This window comes from Ictalurus punctatus, chromosome 22 (genome assembly GCF_001660625.3).
Source record: "Ictalurus punctatus breed USDA103 chromosome 22, Coco_2.0, whole genome shotgun sequence".
NCBI classification, from domain to species: Eukaryota; Metazoa; Chordata; class Actinopteri; order Siluriformes; family Ictaluridae; genus Ictalurus; species Ictalurus punctatus.
The window spans coordinates 15,871,365-15,892,677 of NC_030437.2; the positions used below are offsets into that span (position 1 = coordinate 15,871,365).

Below are 21,313 nucleotides of genomic sequence, written 5' to 3' on the forward strand. Positions count from 1 at the left end.
ATCTGGCTTTGCTTAATCATACAACTGTGTGTCATCAACATAATACTGGAAGCTAACACCATGTTTATGAATAATTTTACCCAGAGGTAGCATATATAAAGAAAAAAATCACTGGGCCTAAAACAGAACCCTACGGAACACCAAACTTTACCTTAGTATGTGTAGAGAAGTCAGCATTATAAATGAATCATGATCTCTGTGAAAAGTGTATGAAATAGGAAATGTGAAGTATCTAACACTGTGATTACTCATAGGGATGGACCCTGTATACACCCCAGAGATACACCGTAAAAAATATTATCCCACCTCCCTATGTAAAACAAATCGAATAGGGCTAGTACATTTAGCCTAGGAAATTTTCAGAATTAATTTTCTCTTACATTTATGATCTAATTATCACCCACTGTCCAGGCTGATGTTTTGTCCAGGTTTTTTTTTCTGTCATTCTGTCATTTTTTCCCTTTCGTTCAGATCTATTTAATTAACACTTCCAAGTCTATCTCCATTCTGAGTGTAAAGTTACCAGGCCCAGCCTATGGACCTTACTGCTACACACAGGTGCAATCATACATTTAATGGGAAAGTAAGTGGAAGGAAACTTGCGCTCTGAGATTACCTGAAACAAGGGATGAGCTCTGTGTTAAAGATCAAAGCTGCCAGAAACAAAGACCGATTCCAAACAAGCGCAGGATTCTCGGCAGCAAAAACCCACAACTCATCTGATAACACTTAGATCTATAAATGTTTGTTGAATATACTTATTTATTTGAAGATTATTTGCCACGGTAATAAGTTGGCCCCTAACAAGCACTTGAGGGAGACGCTTTTCTTTGAGGCTTCTTTATTTTGCCGCACCATTGAGCAGCAAGCTTTGGGATTTAGGAGACTATTAGAGAGAGGGTTTTTTTTATGGATTTGTAGTTAATGAATGATATGCATGTGATTTCCCTCTTCTTATGTTCTTTTTATGCCTTTGTAAGATGGGAGAAGAGAATCTGGAGAATTAGGCACATTTTCAAGGTTTCATGGATTTAACCCTGCTTTTGCCTGAAACCCCATACGGGCCAATTTAGTGTGTATTTATATTATTATTTTATGCAGTCATTTTTTAAAAAATCTCACACTCATTCAAGGATATGGTTTATATGAATTATACATTGGTAAGATATTAATTGTGTTATAAATCCAGTTACCTGAAAAGTACAGCAAAGTCATACATCTTCAGTCTCTTCTATTGATTTCTATTGATTTCTTTGCTAACATTGCAATGACGTGTTTTTTTTTTGTCTTTGTGGGGGTTTTTTTGTGCTGTGTGTTGTATGTATAGGGTTGGATGCTAGAGGCCATCCCCAAAAGCAGAGAAGAGGCACTATGTCTGCAGGCATCTGGCATCACCCCCGAGCATGTTGGTCAGTGCTACACTTCTCTCAAACATACACACGAACATAACACATTCACACTTGACCCAAATGCTCGAGTCTGCATCCGGGATCCATTCTAGGCTTGGAGGTCTGCTTTCACACAGACAATTTCCTGCCAATCCAAGGCTTGATTGCACAATTTTATTTATCACTTCTATTGCATGCACAAATTTTTTAGCCTGTAATACGATGACATCGTCAACATTAGCGTTTAAAACGCAGGGTTTGAAAACGTCTTTTACACTTGATCAAAGTACTGAACTCTTGATCTCTTAAAACTGCAAATGGACTCAGATGTGAGAAAAAAAAAAGTGAAAACATGCATGCACAAATAACGAATGATGATATCTGTGACTGCAAAAGTTTGCACGATTGTTTCTAGGGTGAAGATGGACCTCTGATTTATTACAGTTTATCTACAAAAGAATTAGACATCTCAAGAACACTGTAAAACCGGATAGTTCATTTAACTCAAAACATTTGAGGAAACTAATTACCTCAAAATTTTTAAGTTGATAAATCAATTTCTTTAAGCCTAATACACTTAAATATAACAAAAATTTCACTCAAACTTTGTAATTTAAAATACATTTTTGTTATATTTAAGTGTATTAGGCTTAAAGAAATTGATTAGTTTCCTCAATTTTTGAGTTAAATGAACGTATCCGGTTTTACAGTGAAGTTAGAAATGAAATGTAGGCGCATTCTGCAATGAGTGTTCAAAATAAATGAAAATAATTTAGTATTTCAGCATCTTCAAAGTAGACAGGCTTTTTGTCTAGAATTTCCAGAAATGTATTCTTGGCATTTTCTCACCCAGTTTCTTGAGGAATTTCCCTGAGATGCATTATAAACAGGATTAAAGGAGTTCACAGATACGCCGGACTCTTATCGGCCGCTTTTCGGAATATTTCACTCCGAGTCGACCGTTTAAATAAAGATTTTTTTGTAATTAAAATGTTAGTTTTCTAATGAATGAAATGAATATGTTGGCATGATAATATTTTTTTGTCTACAACACCGATTACAAACATTTAATCATACAACTTCATATCAAAAGGTTTTTAACCTCATGAAACATTTCAGTTGAGTGTCCACAAACTTTTGACCTGTAGTGTATTACAAATGGGAGGATTGTGAAATCTGGCTGGAGAATACATAAAAGCAAAGGGTGGGTATGCATGTTTTTTTTTTTTTTTTTTTTTTTTGAGAATATTGATGTAATATTCATAAAGTAGTAATGCAACTTGTGATAATGAAGTAACATCTGTGAACCTACCAAACACAACAAAATGGTCCTAATGGTTTACAAACTTTTTCACTCCACTGTAGCAATGTCTATTATAAATTTGTCCAATAATGGACTTTTTAAATTATCCATGCCAGAGAATAAGACTGTCCTTGTTAAACATATTTATTTCACATCTCAGTGATGCTGCAGGGACGCGATGAAGTCCTGACTGAAAGGAGTCTGGGCAAGAGGATAGACCCTGTCACAGGAGGTAATGTCTGGATCATTACTGCAATTTTTCAGTTCAGAGAGCCGAGCAGAGAGACAGACAGCTGAGACGTAACCTTGTTAGAATGCATTTCATGAACCGTAGACCTGAACCAAACAGAAGCTTTTCTCTGAATCTCAACTATGCTGGCAAGTCCTCTGGGTATAGCAAAGGCGCACTGTAATGAACAAAAAGATTTGTTCCACAGCATAATTGCAAATTTTCAGCTTTTCAGAATACAACTTTGACACTGTTTTAAGGTACGCTTATTGGTTTAATCAGTTGGTTCAGTTTTTATATTTTAATTTATTTTATAATGACAAAAATGCAGAATAATGAAGAAATTTTACAGCATTAACAGTACTGTAAATACAGTGAAAAAGTATTTGGTTACTCAGGTTGCCTTTGTGTTATCTTAGATGTGTCTGATTTACAATTTAGTATGAGCTATACACAAAAACAGAAGACTAATTATGGGTTTGATTGCATCATTGGTGTTACTGTAGTTCTGCATAATCATGATATGAGCTACAGTGAAACCGGTGGTGTAGTCAGGGCCATATACACATACATGCAGTATGCTAACTTTTCCCGCAGGTCTGTTTGTGTATAACCACTTCTAAGGATCAATATTAACATATACCCTTGGTATTCCCACTTGTTTTGCTGCTTCAGAAGTCCCTCATCTACTTTTGTGTTAGCTTAACAAGTAATCCGTTGTTAGATTTTCACACTGAGATACTGTTTCGGCAAAGTTACAAATGAATATATTAAAAATCTGTATGGAAATTACTGGCTTATGCTTTCCTTAATTGGTGTCAATTGTCATTTAATGAAATTTTGCACTTTTATTAAATTTATAATACAATTTGTATTGAGCAGTAACAATCTTGATGTAATATGTGAAAAGGATGGGATGCTTTGTGCTATATTGTGATGTATCGTAATGCGTACAAAAAAAAAACATTCACAGAAATACTCTGCTCTCATGGATATCCAGCAACTTCCTTCACAGTAATTTACAGGAAAGGTTTACAGTGCTTTGTTCAGGTGCGTTTTTCAGGTGCTGCTTTATGTCTGCAGATGTGTACCACCTTACCTTCATGTGGCCTGAGAGTGCTGAGGTGGCTCAGCGTCTCGAGAGGCCGGATTGCATCATGGCGGAGGAGGAAATAGCCTGTCAGCTGCAGGCGTACTACCGGGAGGTCCAAGGTTTACAGAGCACTTACCGTAACTGCCTGAAGATCATCGATGCTGACCAGCCCCATGTAGATGTGTTTGCTCAAGGTGAGAACGCCTTCAGCTTCTCTTCTCACTCTTTCCTCTATACATGTTAAGCTTTAATTCATTGCTTTAAGAGAGAACTGGATGGAGAATTTATTTTTATAGCAACGTTTTGTACATTAAGCTTAAATAAACTCCTGGCTTATTATTCAGTTATTCATATTAAATCATGCTTTTCAGAATGTACTACAAATGATTTAGTAACTACAGTGATACTAATAGGAACAGTTTGTATTTGCAGGAGTGAGGAATATAAGTTTAAAGAAATGTTAATATATAAAGAATTAAAATTTTCATTATTACGCATAAAAAAAACAGAAACACCGATCAGCCATAACAGTAAAACCACTTGACAGATGAAGTGAATAACATTGATTATCTCATTACAATGGCACCTGTCAAGGGGTGGGATATATTAAGCAGCAAGTGAATAGTCAGTTCTCAAAGTTGATGTCTTGGAAGTAGGAAAAATGGGCAAGCGTAAGGATCTGAGCGACTTTGATAAGGGCCAAATTGTGATGGCTAGACGACTGGGTCAGAGCGTGTTCAAAACAGTAGGTCTTGTGGGGTGTTCCCGGTATCCAGTGGTTAGTACCTACTAAAAGTGGTCCAGGAAAGGGGAACCGGTGAACCGGTGACAGAGTCATGGGTGTCCAAGGCTCACTGATGCACATGGGGTGCGAAGGCTAGCCCGTCTGGTCTGATCTCACTGAAGAGATAGAAAGATAGAAAGATGTCAGAACACACAGTGCATCACAGCTTGCTGTGTTTTCCAAAAACATGTCCCAAACAAACCCCAAAATGTTTTAGTCCTCATACTAAAACAATTAATAAAATAAATATCCCATGTTTTCAACCTTTCAGAGTTACATTTAATGTTGAGGAACATCCGCAAGACAAGTTCCTGTTATCACTGGTGTTACAACTGCTATAAACAGTCATTCCTCCTCCAGCCTCTCTTTTTGTCTGTCTTGAAGTTAGTAAAACACTGCTTTATGTTACCCATAAACCAAAAAGTGCAACGCTTTCATTTGTATTGCAGCCGGCATTGCTGTCAGAACTGCTTTCACAGAAAATTATCAACACCTTCCGACCAATCAGATTTGAGAATTCCACAGCACTGTCATATAAAGAAATTTAATTAATAGCAGCAAGACATGTTAGGTTTTTTACAGATATTGTAATATATAGTAATATTTAAAAAAAAAATTCTGTAAGATATTCATAATAAAATACAAAGTTGGAAATAAGCTCAGGATAGTTCGTCCTGTATTGTTTAGGAACCTTAGGCATGTTTAAAGTCTTCCACAAAGTCTCCTGCCTTAGTAAACATGTTGCAAGACTTCCAGTCCTTAGTGTAAGTACAGAATAGTATTTCCCCACTGTACTGACCCGAACTGTGGTCAGAGCTCAGCAGTGCAGCTACTCCACTGAGAGCCAGTGATTGGCCTGGTTAGGGGACTTCGCCTCGGGCAGTGCTGCAGGCGCCTAGTGTCCCGCGAGGACCCGATCAACGATGTGCAGCCTTCACCAGAGCCATTAAAGCCGTCCCAGTACAACCTGTCTCAATATTACACCACTCAACTTGACAAAATAATAATGCGCTTCCTTTTGTTGTGGGGAGAAGGAGCACGCTGTTTGCTGAATATTTTAACTCTCTTTTGCATATATCATCTGATTATAGAGTGAGGAAATATCTTGCGGGGGGGGGGGGGGGGGGGGGTGTTTGAAGGAAAAAAATTCCAAGTTTTATTTGTGTTCATATTTAGGGTTGGAAGCTGAATCGTTCGTTCCTAATTAGGTTCTTGTAATGTTTTTTTTTTTTTAATTAAAATAAATAAATAGATCTTAATATATTTATATCCCGTCCCAAAATTAACGAGAGATTCCACTTTTCTGGCATTTTGCTCTCTCTTTGTGTAGCCAGATTATGGTCTTAATTCATATTCATATTCTCTAACTGCCATGTGCAGCTGAATATGAGCTCGTTGTGCTATTTCAGCCAGCATTAGTGCATTAGTATTGCATTCACACTGCCGTTTTGAGCACCAGGAGAGCAACTCCACTCTTCCACTAATGGTTTGAAGATTTCAGCTTGATTTTTAAAGTGAGGTTTGGGGTTTAATCGCACTCAGCGTGCTTGATTGAGTTAAACGGTGGAAGTAAAACAAATATTTGCAATCTTTCTTCACTATAAAACATTCATGACTTCGAGACCGAGCAATAAACTGCAATAAAGACGTCGCCTTAAATATTGATTATTGCTAATTCAGTATGCGGTTTGATAGCGACATTACTAGCCTGCCCCTGACGTAGCCTTTTAACACATTAGCATGTTTTGCATATTAACCATTTATCGGCGCCGTTGTCTGGCAATTAGCGTAAAGTGTAGGACGAGAGAGACTCGTTAGTTATAATTAGGCCACTGTTAATTATCACACATTAGAGGGAACAGATGAAAGGCATTGTCATGGGTGAAGCCCAGCTGCAAACAGATGTTCGATGCCCTCGTGGAGCACAGACGAGGCCTCTAATGATTTATTAATCAAGCCGACTTCCTTATATTCAGATTAGCCACGATGGCTGTTTATCATCTGAGCATGTGGCATTTAAAAGGACATTCTCAGTGCTGCTACATAAACGCTGTATTATCCAGCTCCATTAAATGACCAAAGCAGATTTCTTCCATTCTTAGTGCAATACAAGACACTGAGGTCCAATTTGTGGAATAAAGCAGGCTTTCTGAGGACAAGTTCTCACAAAATAGTTTTGTTTTGCTTATATATATATATTTTTGAATATATAAAGACTTTTTTTTTTTTTTTAACATGCACTAGGTTTAATTACATGAGTCCTTTGTGTAATTAGTGCATTGGCACTGACATATTAACTACAATTAAGTTCACCAGCATTAACGGTTTATTATTGATTAGTTGCATTTGTTACATGGCACAGTTGTATATCATTTGCTGGAAATATAAGTCGTTTTCCCAGGACAAAGCCACGAAGACAGATTCTGCTATAGAGAACAGAAGAGAGCTACAGATCTAAAATCAGACATCTTCACTCAAATAAACCTGTTTGTCTTCTCGTGCCTTCTCTGTCCTGCAGCACTGAGCTATGTTCTGTCCAGGCATCACTCTGACGCACCTCACACACCCAGAATCCTCTTGTTTGGACCACCAGGATGTGGGAAGAGTCTCCAGGCCAGCTTGCTTGCCCAAAAATACAGCCTAGTCGACAGTGAGCTAATGCACTTTTTTCAGACCTCACTTTATATACGTATAATTAAGTAAGGAATAAAACTTGAAGGGGTATTCTGTCATAGGAAAATAATCATGGAGTTACTGTTACCCCATCTGAAATGTTTTGTTCCTTTTATACCATAGTAATTTGCCAATGATTACAACTTTAAAAAAAAAAATTAATTAAAGAACATCACATTGTGCTTTTTGATCCATTTATAGTTACATTTAATGTTGTGGAACCTCTGCGAGACAAGTTAGTTCCTGTTACTTATGTTTATACATTCTTTAGAGAAAACTTCACAATGCCAATGATTGTAGCTGTCTTTAAATAACAAAAAAAATTTTTTTTAAGTAGTCTTGGGGTATGTGGAATGTCCACTGTATAACTTGAGCATATTCATATAAACTCGTGATTTGAGTTATAGTCTGCACTATTGTCAGAGCTGCAGGTATAGAAAATTAATCAACACACCTTCCGACCAATCAGATTTGAGAATTCAGCAGCGTCATGGTATAATACTTATTTAAGGCTATTCTCAGGCTGTTGTTGTTATTATTATTATTATTATTATTATTATTATTATTATTATTATTATCATTATTATTATTTTAGCCTATATTTTCTTCTAAATCCTTGTGTTGAGTTCCTTGTCTTGAATACAAGCTCTGTCCTGTCCCTTTTTTCCTGTCATATAACTTTCTTAAAGGTCGCTGTTTATTTAAAAATTATTTAAAAACACTATTTCTCTGCTGTTCTTTCTTCCATGCTCTCTGCCTGATTCTTTTTGCTCTTTTTTTCCTCCTCTCATTCTCTTTCACGTTCTCTTTTTCGCTGTTGCTTATTCTGTCTCCCTCTCTCCCTCTGTAGTTTGTTGTGGTGAACTTTTGAAAGCAGTGGCAGCGGATGAGAGCAGTATGGGAGAGCTCATTAAACCCTTTCTGGAGTCAGGACGGCAAGGTAAACTTCTTCACCTCCTCACATACACATGCTGTCAAACAGGTCACGCACCAAGGAGAGCTGAAGCTGAAGTGTAAGGGGCCTATTTGGAGTCTGCCGACACTGTTAGAGTTTTCTGCTTTCAGGCAAATAATTAGACCACCCACGTCACGCACAGTGTGGCCAATTACATCATGATGTTTGCATATGTATAAGGGTATGGTAAAAATAAACCTGTAATATCCCTCTGTCTGGTTAGTATGACATTACCATTCACTTTCTAAAAATGATATTTATCATAATATTTACTTTCATTATGCTTGATAGCAAAATAACGTGTTTTTTTAAATCAACCGTTCTGATTTAGCCTAGCATACTATTTAATATGTAAGCATGTGTCACTTATTTATTTCTGGTACCTAATTTCCATATGTACAAGTACTTGAGAAATGACCAGAAAAGAAAAGAAGATGAGGTACAAGAAATGTAGGAGAAAGAAAGAAAGACAGGAAAAAAAGGAGAGAAAAATAATAGAGAACAAGAGCGCTAGAATGAGAGAATGCAAGAAAAGCATTAAGAGCGAGAAAAAGAGAGTTAGAAATACAGAAAGAGGAGAAAGTAAGGAGGAAGAAAGAAGGAAGGAGAGGACGGGGAACCCTACAGTGTTCAGGTACACTGAATGTGTGTGAGTTTTAAGTGAAGCTGCTGATTGGTCAGCTGTAAATCCCATAGTGGCATCATAAAGTGGCAGGTGGAGGTTAAATTCAGTAACAGGAAAAAAATATAATTATATAATACTTTAACATAATATATATTCTGTAAACCCTGTCCAGGGTGTACCCCGCCTTGTGCCCGATGCTCCCTGGGATAGGCTGTAGGTTCCCTGCGAACCTGTAGGATAAGCGGTATAGAAGATGGATGGATGGATGGATATATTATGTAATATTATATATTATATTACATAGGCATTTTTATCAAAGTTCAAAATAAATTAAGAAATTCTCTGAGTAGATCTACAAAACAGGTTGAATGGAGTTGAGTTCTTAAAAAAAAAAAAGAGTTTAGGAGAATGAATCATGGTAGTAAAGAAGTAACAACAATAACCATAAAATAAATGGTTACAGGTGGTGTTTTATTCAAATAGGAATTTTAGTACTTATTATTTACTCACAGTTCGAACTTGCAAACATCAACTATTAGTTTTAAGATTATTATATATTCTTATATATTACACATTTAATCCCATTGGTCTGAATACATATAACCTTGTGTTAAAAGATATACTTTAATAATATAAAGCACATTTGGGTCAATGGTTTATGGGCTACTTGAAAGAAATGAAATTGCCCACATGGCAAGATATGGATGGGATTGAAATATTGGGAATAGTCATCAGATAATGGCATCTAAAAGGAATTTTTAAGATTTTTGTCATTTTTTAAAAAACTACCACTCCTTTGCATTGTCCATCAAATTGCACTCTGTATACCAGAAATGACATATTTATTTATTAAATAGCACCTAGTTACTGTAAATTATGCAATATTTCTTGAATTGTGCATTCATTTAAGTCCATATACTTTTTGCTGTCATTTACGCCACCTTATATCTCTTGTCCACATCTCCTTATGAAACCCCAAAGGAAAACTAATTCAATAAGGGTAGCTGTAAATATGCCACTGTGTCCTGTCCCCAGTTAGATTATCCAAACAGACCCACCCCTCGCACCACGTCCCAATCTGCTGCGCCTGCCAGTCACCGCCGCCAAGTGTCTAAACTTGCCTTGAGCAAGATGGGATTAATATAATAAACGTCCCTCGAGAATGGATGAGCTACAAAAGCGCATGTGCGTTTAATGAGACTGACACGTATCACAGAGGTGCTGCCTCTCTAGCGACTTTTCATTTTACCCAACTCTCTGTCCTCAGCGTGGCCACAGAGAACATACTGAACATTGACAGCTGAACTGAGCTTCCTGCAGTTAGCTCTTCTCCTACTGTGTGTGTATTGACACAAAGGCAAGAGATACCTCAGGGCTTAGGAAACACTAGAGTGGATCACATTTAATGAGCTGAGATTGTTTTGAAGGAGTAGATGGAGACTCGGACAGTTTATTAGTGCAGCAAGTAGCGGTAAGACTTTTAATGACGCCCATATTTATAAATTATTATGACTGTCATTAATGACTCGTCCATAGGGGCAGGAGAGGCAGAGGGCAACAACGCACAGTATATCAGCCGTTCAACAAATGTTAATCTTCATAAAGTTCTCATCTTCATAATACATTTTTAGTTCTGTTGAAATACCAATGACCTCTTTTGGGTTTTTAAAATGTTGCTATTTGACATGTATAAGCTGATGTTGCATCGATTTGCTCGCCTTTGTAGATGTCGCAGTGTGTTCATGTCTTCATTTAGAACCATAGAGGTATTATTGCACCTAGTGGTCAAACATGGGATCTGCAACAAGCGCTAATGGAGGCCCATAGGGGCAAGAATCACACTGCCCCATGCTTGCTCTATGAACATTTAAAATGGAGTTGGAACAGCGGACAGGACAGTTATTGACAGGGAAGGCAAATTGGGTGGACTCCGTGGCCACCAAGATCTTGTTTTATAGTAAAATTTACACAAACAAAGGCACAGTGTATGTACAGACAGTGTGTTTATGATGTACAGAACTTCTTCTATTGTGAGATACTATATTGCAAAGATTGAGAAAGGGATAGGGGGATTATGGAGTGGATAATATCCATGCATCAGAAATATATGTGCTTGATGGTGACCTTGTTTACCACGCAAAGACTGAGAAAAAGAAGAAAAATGTGTTTCCCTTTTCTAATGCCTGAATTCCTTTGGACTAGTTTAAACTTGCAACGAATTATTCGCAGAGTTATAATTATTTATATCACAGTGTTGTTGAATTCTCTAATCTGATTCGTCAGAAGCTGTCTGGCAAATCACAGGTTTATATTAATGTGCTCGTTCTAATTTGTTATTGTTTCTATTGTAACAGAAAATTCACAGGCGTATAATCTAAGGCTGATAATAAACATATTAAACAGCTTGTTGCCAGAAAAATGTAGAATCATTGATATGGTGATACACCTTTTCTGTAAGGAGACGTTTATTTAGCATTTACAGTACAGAAGGAGTCTCCAGTGTGAGTCTTCAGAGGATTTCTTCGCTTAACAGTTTCTTGATAATGTGTCAAGCTGCATTCTTTATTTTTGTCCTATTATCTTTAAGAAAGAGTAAAAAAAAAAAAAAAGGGAAATGTGAGAGAATGACTGCTTATAACTGTTTTAACAGAAGTGACAACTTGTCACGCAGATGTTTCACAACATTAAATATAACTATAAATGGTTAAAATGTATGATGTGTGATTTTGTAATAAATACAAAATTGGAATCGTTGTTCAAATTGTCATGGTATAAGAGGAATAAAACACTTGCTGTTATAGGAAAATATAATAGTGTATAATATATATATATATATATATATATATATATATATATATATATATATATATATATATATATATAATCAACGTATCGAGAAACATCATATCACTCTACACTGTTGTTGATTATTTTACTGTAACAGCATGCGTACCTATGAATATGGGCTCTATAGAAAGTGTTATTGAAATAGTTGGGAAGGAGAAAGTGCCGGATTGAGACGTGTGTGTGTGTGAAAGTGATTTGGATGATCTAAAGAAGCTTGAAAATTCAGGATGGATGCTGCTGTATATGGATAACATCCTGCATAACTTTTTGACCTGCATCAAAGGTCTTATGATCTGAGAAGATAAAAGTTATGGTGGTTTTAAGAGCTCCATACGGTGGTTATGAACCTCTCATGCCTTTATTTATTTATTTATATTTTTTTTTACACTTCTGACTGTCAGACAGCAAACGCAGCTTGTTGACTACTTGCTAAACTGCAACAGTGGATGCATTCATGAATTCATGCTCGCAAGAAAAGAATGCATAAAAAATGTAATGTAAATGTTGTGTTAGTTGGCACTCCCGTGCCTTGTTGAACCGAGCTTTTTTTTTTTTTTTTTTGTCCTAGGGGAGAGCTTTCGGCTCGTGTCTGAAGACTCCGACTCTGTCCCTCCCTCCCTCTTGCGTTGTGACAGTGAAGGTTTCAAGCGGAGAAGCTTGCCTAAATAATTTACGAGTTGATTAATGGGCTCGCTGGGGTATAATTAGGCGATGTAGAGACGGTGGCTAGTGGAACCAGAACAGTGCTATGGGGATTTAGGGAGCAGGATTATTAAGGAAATGAAAAAAAAAAAACATAGTCTTATGAGAAGAGAAAGAGAACAAGGAAAAGAGGAGAGGCGCTCTCTCCAGGCTGCCTGCCGTTTGAAGCAGAGCCGGGGAGAGAGAGGCAAGAGGCTGCGCGTGTTTGATGTGGAAATTGGACAGTTTGAAACCGTCAACTTTAATTTTTCAGCTTCCACAGAGACCCCCCTGAGTGTGCACTCGCTTGCCTTAAAGAATGTGCTATTTTTTCCCTCACCCCCATTATTTGTTTGTCCTCTGCAACGCTCGTCGTCTTCACTTTCCTTTCAGTTCTTCCACATGCTGTCCCCAGCTTTTTCGGTTTTTTTTATTCTGCATGTCAAGTAAGCGTCTTCTTCCCGGCTTTAGAGCGGTATCATCCTCTTAAACAATTCACTTATGTTGCCTGTCAGGAAGCTGTTGACTGCTTTTGTGCTCAAAGAGAAAACCATGGAAAAGCTTCACAAGACAAAATGTACATACATGAATTTAAATGACAGCGTTCCTACTCATTTATTTATCATTTGAATTTTTATTTGAATAAAATCCTCACACACATATCACACACACACACACACACACACACACACACACACACACACACACACACACACAAGAAATGGCACCCATACATATGCTGGGTGATAAGATCACTTCTACTTTTATTTTTTGTCATTCATTCTTGCCTTTGTGTCAATTGTTATCCAAGTCTTAAACTTTCTTATTAAAAGTTTTTTTTAATTATTATTATTTATTTTTTTTTATTATTATTATTTTTTTTTTTTATTTGTTTTAACATTACCTGGAAGTAAACATCATTCAAGACCTTAGCAGTTTCCTTAGATGTTCAACCTTTTAACCCAATGCAACTCACATAGAGATCATATAGATACCGCACTTTTTATAATAGTACAACATAAAATACGTTTCTGTTTACTGTATTTGGAACAAGTGCACATCTTGGAAGCCACTAAGATTGACATTTTACGGTCATCGCTGTGGACTTTTTATGTAATTGTGAAAAAATAGACTTTTTGCATAATGGATAAAGCATAAAGCATAATGACGTGACATATTCGTCATTCATTAACAAGGTATTAATGTTTCTACTAATTCATTCATCACAGTGCCTGACAACATGGTGCTGAAGATCCTGACCGAGAGACTGAGCCGTCTGGACTGTACCACACACGGCTGGGTCCTTCACGGCTTCCCTCGAGATGTAGAACAGGCCGAGAGACTGCAGGAATCCAACTTCCTCCCTAGCAGGTACTGACTGTACATACAGACCATGAAGGTGTACATTTGATAAACACCAAGCAATTTGTAAGGCAGTATATATTATGCTCTAAAATATGCTTCTGTTTAAACCCTACAACAGAGGGTCATGGTAAACTCCTTTAGAAAGAATATACATGTCCAAAAAACACATGCTTTTTTGCCTTAAAGGAGCAGTTTGTAATTTTGAAACCCCCTGCCCGCCTTCAAAACAAATTACAATTACAATTAAATCAAAAATTTTAATGCCCCCCACAACCGACTACACTTCCTCTGTTGAAACTATTAATATCTTGTAAGTTGGCTTTTAAGGAAAAGGAGCATAGCTAAGCAGGTCTTCTCTGTCTTGTGGGTGGAGTTAATGTCCTAGAAAATTTGCTAAACGAAAAAGAAAAAAAAGCATCAATGTATCACATCCTTTGATTTACAACATTGTCGATTTATCTAAAGGATCTTTAAAAAAAAATGTATAGGATTGGTACAGGTCTAGAAACACTTTAAGAAATTACAGACCCGACCTTTAAAAGCATGTTTGAGTTGACATTCTGCTGACATTTGTTATTATTATTATTATTATTATTATTAGTTAAAAAATGTTTTAAGATTTGTTAAAAGCCAAATCAGAAGAAAACAAAAACCAAGGATGGATCAGCCAGGTGTGTTTCGTGTTTAGTGTGATTTTGACTGTTGAATTTTTCGAAATAGTGAGTGTAGCAGGATATGACCACTCAGGTTACTCATGCTCAGCAGATCTGATGGCACTGGGCGATTGTACTGCCTTTGAGCTGGCATTCTACTACAGTGTGTGTCTGGCTTAGTCATCCCAGCTAGAACACACTGAGCTAAAACCACCAGGGTTGCAGTTTAGTTTTAGGACAATGTTTTCTTTTTTTTTGTCTTGTGAGCATGGGTGGACTTTTAAAAATGTAAATGACTTGAAATCACCTGGAAATTTACAGTATGCGGGTGAACCCCTGTTCGGGTAACGTCAGTCACTTCGCTCAATCTAAACCCCACATAAATTGGTCATCACACTGCCTTTCTGTATCACACCTCTGTGATGTTCAGTCACTCATCACTCACCAGCAGAATAGAGCCTATATTCTGAGAGAGTTACCGTAAAATACCATCATCACCGTCTCCTCAATAGGTCTCCATTTACTCCATTAGCAACACCCCACCGTTTCCGCTAATGTCAGGAGACCTTATTTACATAGCATTAGCGTAATTGATTTTGGGGGCCGGCGCTAAGTGGAAAGGCTGGGCCCTGAAACAATGAGTAGAATGTTACTGATGAGCTGTTGATAGCCGATGGCCGTGCTCTACCTGACAGCTTTATTAATTAACAGCTATCCCGTTACTCAGGCTTTAGAGAAAATGAATAAGCTGAGGCAGTGACGTGGCATGGTGCCAAGTCATGGGCATGTAATACCGTATCTGCCACCACTGAGCAGTAAGGAGAGTAAAGAACACGGCAGAGCTGGAACCACTATTTAATCGGAAGGATCTATTTACCCATTTCTTGAAAAGGTTCATTGGAGTGAGTGCTTGTGCGAAATGTTCAGCTTGTACAGACATGACCGCTGGGTTGTGTGCATTGGTGTCAGTCTGCTTGGATGACTTTGGAAGATAGTGACAAAATGAATATATAGTGTACATTATTCCCCCCTCCCAAATGATTAAAGCAGTAAAAAAAAAAAAAAAAAAAAAAAAACAGCCTCAGAAATAAAAAAAGTTTTTACTTGGAATTGAAGTTGCTATTTTTGCCATGCTGAAGAAGTTACCTGATCCTGGAAAAAAAGACAAAAGAGGAAGACAGGAAACAGGATCCCATCAGATAAATGAGAATGCCCTTGCTGTGACTTCCTAGTTACCTGATCAGTCCTGATCAAAATCTGATCAATCACTCATAGCCCGGTGACCACAGGTCCCCATTTTCTCCCCTGCAGCTCTCCCCTTTCATACAACAGAAGGTGGAGGCTAACACAAGCTTCTCACAGGATAAAACATGCTTACGCACTCTGAGGAAGGCGCTATCTAACCTCTTCCGCATACCTGAGAGCTCACAGATGCCCACGGTTGGCTAGTGTCACTGTGATTGACAGGAGAGAAAATATGATGTCCCTCCCACCCAGCGAGCAAGGGCAGTTTTGCTCCATTGGTTGTGGCATCTTCAGGATTCAAACTCACAATCTCCCAATGACAGGACACTGATGTGACACTCAGAAACCTATTCAAAAAATTTCTTTAAGGAACTAAAGAGATCTTCAACTCTTCTGAATGGGAACAGAAATGTGGAAAATGCTAAATTCTAACTGTTTCTTACAATAGCAGCTGGTAGCCAATCACGTGATTATACAAACTAAGGGACATGTTTGTTTGTAATTTTAGGTGGTTAAATATTAAATATATTTTAGTGGTTAGCACGTTTGCCTCACACCTCTGGGGTTGGGGGGTTTGAATCCTGCCTCCTCAATGTGTACATGGAGTTTGCATGTTTTCCCCGTGCTTTGGGGGTTTCCTCTGGGTACTCCGGTTTCCTCCCCCAGCCAAAAGAGTAAGCTGATTGGCTTTACACAAATTGTGTGAATGTGTGTTACCGTGCCCAGTGATGGGTTGGTAGCCTGTCCAGGGTGTCTTCTACCTTGCACCCTAAATTTCCTGGGATAGGTTCCAGGCTCCCCTTTGACCCTGTGTAGGATAAGTGGTATTGAAGCTAGATGAATGGAAATATAGAGAACAGTAATGATGACTTTGTGGACCATTTATGAACAACATTACAGGAACAATTACTGTGCAAAACAATGTTATTTGACGTATATACTCATCTGCGCCATATGTCTTATCTGAAGCAGCCACAAATAAATGTTTGAGAAGAATTTCAGGGATAGTTCAAACCTGAAATCCCTATAGCTATAGCCACGTCTCTGTATATAATCTGTAAGGGATGTTTAATAGATAATCTCTGTGAATAGTGTGTTTAGTCCAAGATAGTACTGGTGGCGAAACAGAATTCACGATCCAAACCTTTTGCTAAGGTTCTGAAATCTACAGGTTGATTATCAGTGCTATAGCCATGACTGTTCTGCATTTTTTTTTCTCGCTCTTCCTGCCAGTCTTTAACTACACACCAGTTTGGGCAGTCAGTTGCTTCTTACAGCCCTGACACGCTCACAAACAATCAGAGTCTTTGGAACCACTGAAATATGCATAGCTATCCGTGACAGGCAGATAAAGCAGGGCAATTAGCCACGTAATCCTAGAAAAAGCCAGCCAATCACAATCACCTGCTCACTCGCACTGTCCTTCCTGTCTCTCTCTCTCTCTCTCTTTCTCCCTCTCTCACTCTAGTATATTTGTATCTCTCTCTCTCTCTCTCTCTCTCCACATCGCCACGCTCGTCTCTTGCTCCCTATTAGTTAAATGTATTTCATGTGTCCGCTTGCCATCAAATCAAGCAACACTTCCACTAATTGGCTCATGAATTATACAGCAGGGGCCACATTATAATTTAATCAGTGGTAAACATTGCCGGGCCGCCTGTAAAGAATCTATCCCTCATTAATTTCTTAATTTGGGGAGATGGAAAAGGAGGGAAACGGAGGCAGGATGTGTACAGAGACCTATTCGGATCACCCTGAGAGGATAGATATGAAGGAAGGAAGGGAAGTGTGTGCTTAGTCAAGATACTAGTTGAATGATATTCACACTACACACACACACACACACACACACACACACACACATTTATACACCCACAGATATTCTGTCATATTTATCATGTATGATGTTTGGATCATTTGTAGCAGCAGAGGACTGACAAATGCTTGTTAGCTGCCTTGTTTTAGTTCATTTGTTTGAGAATATCAAGCTGTCATGTAAGCAACATCAAGTGTAAACTCTACACCTCCTCAACACACACACACACACACACACACACACACACACACACACACACACACACACAGGAGCTCACTTTTCTCAGACACCCCCAACCCCCGATTCTCTGCTCCACATGAATATTTCATGCAGAAACATTAATATTAATTCTAATAGCTTTGCAGAGTAGTTATTATTTCTTTTTAAAGACAAATATTCATTAAAAATTGAGCAATGCCTTTTCACTGAAATCATCACGCACTCGTGCAGATGATGAGCCCTAGGAAACCCTTCGTATGTGACACGAGTCAAGGACAGTGGTCAGTTGACCCTTGCAGGGATCCTTTGTCCATTCCAGAGGGGCTAACGATTTCACAGCATCAGTGAGAGCCAGAAGGACAAAGCCATTTAAATATTTTATCAAAAGCAGATCTCAGATCTCCCTCCTTTTTTTCTCTCTCACCAATGCTTGCTGTTCTTCATCCTCTGCCTCAACCTGGTTGTAAAAATTGCATGATATTGTAGATATGACTCCGAGGTTGCAGCTCTCTGGAGGCCTGCGCTCTGATGGGGGTCAGTGGTGACGAGGTTGTCTGATTGGTGCTTCCCCACCTGACTCCACCATTAAAACCACTTTATGTCTGGAGGCTGTGCAGTCAGTGAGACCCCCCTGGGTAAACACCCAAACATTCCTGTGTTAAAGTACCGCCACTCAAGAGAGCTTCGCTTTTTTTTTTTTTTGTACCCATTATTTAGCTCATCATTTATTCAGCCCTCATATACACACACACGTCAGAATTATTCCATCCTTAATACATGATGCGTCTTGCCACTTTTTTTCTCATCACAACCTTCTAATTAGCATAAAAGCATTGCTGTGGTTAGTTTTATTAGGGGCTTTGCGGAAACACATATCAACCTTTGCAACTACAAGCTTCAAACTTCTAAAGTGATTCCTAAAGAAGTCAATGTTTTGATTATGGTTTTTTAGTTGTTGTTTGTTTTGCTGTTTTGGACAGGGTCTTTTTTTTGGAGATGAGTGACAGCGTTGCTCTGGAGCGACTGACACTCAGGTCTACTGATCCTGTGACGGGAGAGAGGTAACTCATGTGCTTTAAATGAATACTCTATCATTTATCAATCTAATATCTATCTACCACATATGTATAGTTAACAGTCACTTCAACAGGAACACCTGTACACCTGTTCATTCATTCAGTTATCCAATCAGCCAGTCCTGTGGCAGCAATGTATAAAACCATGCAAATACAGGTCAGTCCCACAATATTCGGAGTAGCTTGCAAATTTTTTTTTTAATTACTGCAGATTTTCAGCAGATGCGGCCATGTGACATCATCACAACGTGCATACAGCTAAAGCCCTCTTCCATTCACGTGCATTGAACATGAGTACAGCTAAAAGGTCGCATTTACAAACAAACATCACTAATTCACCAATTCAAGTACATTTCCACAAAAAAACGGCGCAAGTTGCGTCGCAAATTTTGAAAATATCCGCAACAAAATGAAGCATTTTTGCCCAAAACAATCACAAAGAAATCCTGTATAGACTGACAGGTCAAGAGCTTCATGATCACATCAAACGTAAAATGTGATCTCAGTGGCTTTGACCCTGGCATGGTTTGAGTATTTCAGAAATTGCTAGTCTCCTGGAATTTTCTACCACAACAGTGTTTAGAGTTTACACAGAATGGTGCAGAAAACAAAAAACATCCAGCGAGCAGCGGTTCTGCTGGCCGAAACGCCTTGATGATGAGTTACCTCAGGGGAAAGTGGTCAGTCTGGTTTGAGCTGACAGGAATGGTATGGTAACTCAAATAATCACTCAATAATCACACCCGTGGTGAGCAGAAAAGCTTCTCAGAATACACGTGTCAAACCTTGAGCCCGATGGCCTACAACAGAAGAAAACCACTAGTGTCAATGAAGAACTGACTAACTGCTTTTTTCCACTTTTTTTTTTGATCAATCCAGGTATCACTCATTGCACAATCCTGCCCCAGGTGTAAAAGTACAAGCTCGGCTACAGTGTAACCCAAAGGACACGGAGTTTGAAGTCTGCAAGAGACTGAAGGAGTACCGGAGCCATGTGGCCGCCCTACTGGCCTTCTACCCCCAGGCTGTGCAGGTCAGCGCTGATCAACAACCCCACACTGTGTTCGAGTGCCTGGAGAGCGGGATGGTGGGCCGTCCTTCCAAAGTCCTGCCTGAATTAAACATCCAAGCCCTCTCTGGCTCCTCTGGTCTGTAATCACTTCCCGCTTGTTGACCCCAGCTGATCACAAGGGAGTACAGCAGACCAGCTAATTATACACATGTTTAATTAATGTCGCAATAAAACACAGCCTGTCCAGACTCTTTGTCAGGGGTAGTATTAGTCCCGCTTCAGTAGTCTCATGCTAAGGAGCAAGAGCTGCTCTGATTTTTAAGCCCTCTCTCTCTCTCTCTATCTCTCTCTCTCTCTTTCTCTCTCTCACTCCGCATGCAGAGGTCAGAGGACTGGCTCCCAACGGAGAGGAAAGGAGTTAAGTGCACTGGTTAGCGAGACGTGTTAACAGCCAAGCTTTCAAACTCCCCTCAGATACCGTGCCATGACAGGCAGACATTGACTTAATTAAAGCGAATGAGCTCCAGAATATGCATCAGCTCTGAATACATAAACAGGGAGTAAGCAGAAGAAATGGCATGTTTTTTAAATGATCTCAGCCCGCTCTGTGGCAGGAAGAATGAGTATGTTTACTCTCCAAACAAAGATTTTAGAGAATATCTGAAGGAATACAGCATTGCAGATGATGAAATCAACTTTACTAAATGGGAAATGCTTTTTAGTGCTCTGCACAGATGCTACAAATATTTAGATACGCCACTTTTCTTTTCTTTTTTTTCCTAGTGCAAGTACATTTGATTTCTCTAAATGCATCATCTGGGTTGATCTCATCTGATTCTTGACAATAAATTTGATTTAAGATGTGTCCATCTCTTTCATTAAGCAGCTTAATTTCTAATCAAGCAGAATATGAGCTTGTTCAATAATCCTTCCTTTTTCAATCCGCTATATTCTAGGTATTAACCGCGGATATGTGTGAAACCAATTTCAAAGTGCTAGGTATTAAGAGCTGACGGATGATAAAATCCATCATAATTGGAAAATTATTAGGAGTGATAATGTGCAAAGTAGAATCTCATGCTAAATGTCACTTCAGTACTAAATGTTTAAGCAGGAATATAAAAACCCTTATGTTAAGACATTCAGCCTAAGAAAACAGAACAGGGAATAACTGATTTCTTGTACAGGCCAGTTTCAGTCATGTTTTGTGTTAATAAACAAGAAAATACTACATACCACATTGTGCCTATATACATGTATAAGAGCAATTGCAATAAAATGATATTGAATTTCAAAAATAATATTTTAGGTTTTGCAAAATGCATTATTGTTCTGCATTTAAATAAGCA

At 38.4% G+C, this 21,313-nt stretch overlaps 1 protein-coding gene across 3 annotated transcripts in view; it reads left to right on the plus strand.

Annotated features, from left to right (window-relative positions):
• ak8 (adenylate kinase 8) overlaps nt 1-20,828 on the plus strand; it is a 29,974-nt gene extending 9,146 nt beyond the window's left edge. For 2 of the 3 annotated variants that reach the window (XM_017451322.3, XM_017451321.3), the window contains exons 7-14: nt 1,328-1,409; nt 2,852-2,923; nt 4,004-4,207; nt 7,316-7,447; nt 8,321-8,410; nt 13,808-13,949; nt 18,857-18,937; nt 19,832-20,828. In XM_017451322.3, the coding sequence (XP_017306811.1) occupies nt 1,328-1,409; nt 2,852-2,923; nt 4,004-4,207; nt 7,316-7,447; nt 8,321-8,410; nt 13,808-13,949; nt 18,857-18,937; nt 19,832-20,108 (1,080 nt within the window). In that variant the 3' untranslated portion in view covers nt 20,109-20,828. The remainder of the gene's footprint in view (nt 1-1,327; nt 1,410-2,851; nt 2,924-4,003; nt 4,208-7,315; nt 7,448-8,320; nt 8,411-13,807; nt 13,950-18,856; nt 18,938-19,831) is intronic. The other variant, XM_017451323.3, reaches the window with a different exon arrangement.
• The last annotated feature ends 485 nt before the right edge of the window (nt 20,829-21,313 follow it).